The sequence below is a fragment of the Callithrix jacchus genome, chromosome 12, assembly GCF_049354715.1.
Source record: "Callithrix jacchus isolate 240 chromosome 12, calJac240_pri, whole genome shotgun sequence".
Lineage (NCBI taxonomy): Eukaryota > Metazoa > Chordata > Mammalia > Primates > Cebidae > Callithrix > Callithrix jacchus.
Window position 1 is genome coordinate 31375107 of NC_133513.1, and position 5608 is coordinate 31380714.

The 5608-nt window shown below is 37.1% G+C and overlaps 1 protein-coding gene across 1 annotated transcript; it reads left to right on the plus strand.

Moving 5' to 3' along the window:
* Positions 1 to 3133: 3133 nt before the first annotated feature.
* Positions 3134 to 4072, plus strand: LOC100894565 (vomeronasal type-1 receptor 90). The gene has a single exon (XM_009005260.3). It carries the CDS (start codon positions 3134 to 3136, stop codon positions 4070 to 4072), a length of 939 nt encoding a protein of 312 aa, XP_009003508.2.
* Positions 4073 to 5608: the final 1536 nt, after the last annotated feature.

Genomic DNA, 5608 nt, shown 5'->3' on the forward strand with positions numbered 1-5608 from the left:
TGCAGTGATATTTTTCCTGCCTACGCTTTCCCAAGGGAAGCTGAGAATTAAATGTCTTGGAATTAGCAATTGGCTTGTCAGCCAGAGTCGTGCTTTCAGCTTCACCCCATGCTAAATTTAACCTCGAAAAGAATTGTTGCTGCATTGCAGTCATTCAGTGATATCTAATGCTTACCGTAGCTATTCTTTTGGCACTTGCATAGCTTATAAAGACCTGTTTATGGAACTAATTTTGCTGGATAAAGAGATTTTTTTTTTTCTGAAATTTCCAGCTGATTTTTTGAGGTTGCCACATATTGCTATTTATCAACCACCTTCTCAAGCTGGCACCCAAAACACTATAAATCACTTATTGCTGTTAGAACCAATCACAAGTCTTAAAAGAGGACTCAACTAAGGTGGGAAAATTTGTGATTAAAAGAACACTTGATTAATATGATAATAAAATAAAAGGGTTTTTCCAATGGATTATATTCTTTTTTAAAAAATTTTTTTGAGACAGAGTCTCTCTCTGTCACACAGGTTGATGTGCAGTGGTGCGATTGTGGCTCACTGCAACCTCCGCCTCTCAGGTTCAAACAATTCTCCTGCCTCAGCCTTCCGAGTAGCTGGGATTACACGTATGCCCTGCCACACCCGGCTAATTTTTGTATTTTTAGTAGAGATGGGGTTTCACCATGTTGGTCGGGCTGGTCTGGAACTGCTGACCTTGTGATCCACCCGCCTTGGCCTCCCAAAGCGCTGGGATTACAGGAATGAGCCACCACGCCCAGCCAGATTATATTATTAAATCTACAAAAGGCAGAGTGGAATGATCACTATTCAAATGTTCTTATTTATAAAAGTAATAGTTAAATGTTATCATGAAGATAAGAAAATAGAGTTTTATTAACTACTTTTTAGTCAAAGGAACATAATCCTTCAATGCAAATAGCTCTTGGATTTCTGCAAATGGCTCTTTTCTTTCATTATGCCCATCCTCTGTTCTTCAGATGTCTGATTCAAGCCCACACACTTTATAATGTTCTTTGTTCCTACTGCATTAAATTGTGTTAATTCTCTAGCATTATTGATGATTATGGTTACACCTTGGGGCTTTCAATATTGACAATAGTCCTAGGTGCAAGCCAGTATAATGAGAGTAACTTGATCTGCACTGATTGTTCCTGGGAGTGCCCAGAGGCTTCATTCTCAGCCCTCACCATCTCTAGTTGTCACTTCACACAGTGAGAGCTAAAATGTGCATTCTGGTTTTGAATTTTTAAATGTAACAATATAACTCATTTATTTATTGCACTCTGATCAAAATGTAAGTAACTTCACATTGATAGTGCTTTGGTTTTATGACTCCTAATTTGTTAACCTATTTTTGCAAATCCCACAATTTTTTCATAATGAAGTTGCCAGAATTATTTCTTTTTAAGTTTCTAAATGTTAAAATGTGGACAAGAATCAATAATTTCCTTGATATGTCAAAAGCAACTCTCAGTTTAGTTCTGGCATTTGAGATAATGTTTTAAATGCATGATAAAAATGAGTGATGAAAATCAATTATTTTTACACCATAGTCTATGAGAGCCATGATTCTTTCCTGACCAGGCTCAGCAGCCATGCGCTGCAGATTGTTATGGAGAAACACATCATTTCATAATCCAGAAAATCAAGTTTTCTTTAGTGTGTGATGGTTACTTACAGAGTAAAGGACATGAGTTAGAGGGGATGAGCTAAATATCTGTTGCTAGTAAGAGAAGAAAAATACTAAACTTATTATTGATATCACTTTATGTAATTATTTGAACTGTCTGTTCCTAATGTTTGGCTTATATCCTAGAAAATATACTAATAAAATTACATAAAGATAGTTAATAAAACATTGTACACATATTAGTAGTCCATATCCAGCTAGTCTGTTAGTGGTACCGGGGTGTAAGCCTAATATTTGAAGAACATTAAGTTATTAATTCAATGTGATCCCACAATTGTTTCTGGTTCCAAATTGCTAGTAGAACCAAACTGTGCTGAGGATGCCAGTGTATAATGCTAGGAACTCTCTGTTGTTTGGTTCTTGCAGCTAAAATAAATGTGTTCCCTTATTAGAGTAAGCCTTTGAAAAAATTGCTTAACCAACTATGCCATCACATAGACACTAAAATATGTAAAATCATATACATGATGCAGCTTTAGGGAAATTTTTACCCAGCCATCAATTCCTGATTATTAGATAGAAATGTGAATTGTCAAAAATTTGTCATTGCCCACATATGTATAATTATGGGACAGTAGAGTGATAAGTGACCTGGAATATAGAGTTGGACACACTCTCATCTCATAGGAATCTGAGTGAATATGGTGGTTTCTATTTCTCCATGTCATGAAGCAAAACTGTTCTAAGTCCTGGATTGAATTCAATTGCTAAAATATGGTTCCTGAATTCAAGCTAGGTAACATGAGATAGCAACAGATATTCTGGTATTGGAAATATTCTGAGAAAACCTTAGGGGAATTAGTTATTAGAGAGGGTATTTTTTTCTGGGCATATGAGAGTATCCCTGTAGTAAGTGACATCTCAGGAAAAAGATCAACATAGGTTATTTTGATGCAACCTGATGGTTTTCATAAAGTGATTAATGTAGTGATTTTTTTTTGACAATTGAGTGGTGACAATCTTGTACTGAGAGGAAGAGAGTCCCATAAGACATCTCAAGGATGGAAAGTAACTTGGAGGAAGCCAGAAACGTAGTTATTCTTTTTAGATTACCATTCACTTAAACTGTACAAATCCTATTGAATAATTTTTATGTCTTTCACAATTCTGTCTGCTAAATATAAAATGAGAAAATATAAAGTGATAATATCATTTCTACAAAGAGAGGCCTTGGTACAATAGAAGTTGAGAAACTGTGCACTCCACACAGGCATAGATGTGTCAATGTTTTGTGTATATGAGTTATTTGATGTAGAATATAGTGCAGAGGCTAGATTATGCAGAAAATATATGAGATAGTCAGGGCTATCAAAAAGTAGTGGCTAAAATTACAATGGTAATGGTCATATGGATCACTAAAGAAAAAGACATTGGTAATGTGAAATTTATTTTTTCCCAGCTTAGGAAATACGTTTCTTTGCCATTAAGATGGACACGCTTTCCACTTACCTTGTGCTTAAAAGTGTCTTTTTGCCCCAAGCTGCCGTTGGACTTTCAGCCAACATCTTATGTCTTTTCTTCCTTATTTTCACATTGGTTCACCATCACAAACCTAAGCCCCATGACCTGATCAGCTGTCACTTGGCCTTTATTCATGTACTGATGCTCCTCACTGTAGTGGATGTTTTATCTCCAGATCTGCTTGAATCACTACCTTTTGAAAATGACTTTAAATGTAAGTCATTGTTCTACATAAACAGAGTGATGAGGGGCCTAAGTATCTGTACCACCTGCCTCCTGAGTGTCCACCAAGCCAGCATCATCAGCCCTAGAAATGTCTGGTTGGCAAGATTTAAACATAAATTCACAAATAACATGGTCAGTGTCATCTTTTTGTTTTGGCCACTCAATTTGTCTCTCAGTAGTAACATAATACTCTTCACTGTGGCTTCTTCCAACATGTCCCAGACCAATCTGCTTCAGATGACTAAATACTGCTCGCTTTCTCCCATGAACTCCATCATCAGGGGAGTGTTTTTCACTCTGACAATATCAAGAGACTTCCTCCTTGTAGGAATTACACTGCTCTCAGGCATGTACATGGTGATTCTTTTGTTCAGGCATCAGAGGCGATCCCAGCACCTCCACAGCACCAGTCTATCCCCAAGATCCTCACCAGAGAAAAAAGCAACTCAGACCATCCTGTTGCTGGTCAGTTTCTTTGTGGTCATGTATTCAGTGGACATCATCATCTCATCCTCTTCAACTTTGTTATGGTTGTATAACCCAGTCATCCTGAATGTACAAATCCTGGTGGTCAATGCCTATGCTACCATTGCTCCATTTGTACAAATCAATTCTGATAAAAGAATAGGAGATACCCTTGAAAATATGCAATCAGTTTGCTGTCAACTTTTAACAAGTTAGTGATAAAAAAATTCTAAAAAATAAATTCTTTTCCTATGAATTGTTTAAATAATCCAAAATTTATTTGGTCTGACTTAAAATGTGTGGAACACCCTTTGATTATATTTAAATACTTTTGAAATGGATGCATCCAAGGAATATGTAATTTCTTCAGTTCAGTGTCCACCATGAGTCAATAGTTCCCTATCAAGACTCTTACACACTTACCTTCATTTAATCTGAGTAGAAATTTTTTTTGTCATCTTGAAGTATGTCCTTAACAATGTGCCAATGGTAGTGAATTTTCTTAATATTTTTACTTTTGATTTTAATCTACTCTTATTTATAAAAGGTACTCTAGCTAAATATCCAATTCTATCTCTTATGCCACTCTTGTCCATTCAAACTTTTTTGATTGGAAAAATTATGCCAATTTGGATTTTTTGTTTAATCTAGTATTCATTTTTAAAGCATTTTTAATAAAATTTGCATATGGTGAGATATTATTTTGATCATGCTTTTTTCTCACATTTATTGGGGAATATTTAATAAAATCATATGTATTTAAGATGCATAATGTGATGTTTTGATATATGTGTGTATTGTGAAATTATTACCACAATCAAGCTAAATACATGTCCATCACTTCCTATAGTTATTTTATTTTGTTTGTGTGTGGTGAGAACGTTTAAGTTCTATTTTATTTTATTTTGAGACAAAATCTTGCTCTGTCACCAGGCTGGAGTGCAGTGGCTCGATCTCAGCTCACTGCAATCTCTGCCTTCCTTATTAGACACAGGGTTTCACCATGTTGGCCAGGATGGTCTCCATCTCCTGGCCTTGTGTTCTACCCACCTGAGCAGGCTGTTCTGCATATTTGTCCCCTTGGCCTCTGAGAAGTGGCTTTTGTCTGCAATGCCTGCGCCTCCAGAGCCAGGCACTCCCAGGCAAGTAGTAGACACATCAGCCAGGAATGCTGGGGGCAAGGTGAGGGAATGCCCCTGGAAAGACCCCCATGTGAAATGACTACTCTCCACCTCAAGCTTCTCCCACCTAAGGCTTCATCCCAGATATGGGCTAGGCATTCCTGTTTTGGGTTCCTGAAGCTGGGTGTACTTTCCTTATTGAAATTGCCAGATTAATCACCCATATCCTTTCCCATCAAGTCAATTCCCACCATTCTACCACCAGTATCTAGCAACCTGCTTGGCATGTAATAGGTACATTGCATCCATTAGATGCTCAACCAATATTTATTTATAAGGGAAACTGATCACACACACTCTGCGCCTGGGGAAAAGGCCCCCAGCTACACTGTGAAAGTAGCATGAGGCACAAGACCCCTGCAGGACTGGGAGGCAGGAGGACTGCAGTTTGCTTAAATTCCACCAGCTGTGGCTTTGGACACTCCCTTCTCCTTCCAGGCCTGTTTTCTCATCTGAAACTTGGACTTGATTGGACTTGATAATCTGTGAGTCTAGTGCCGATATAAGATTTTTAATTTTTATTTTATTTTTAAAATTTATTTATTTATTTTTTGAGATGGAGACTTGCTCT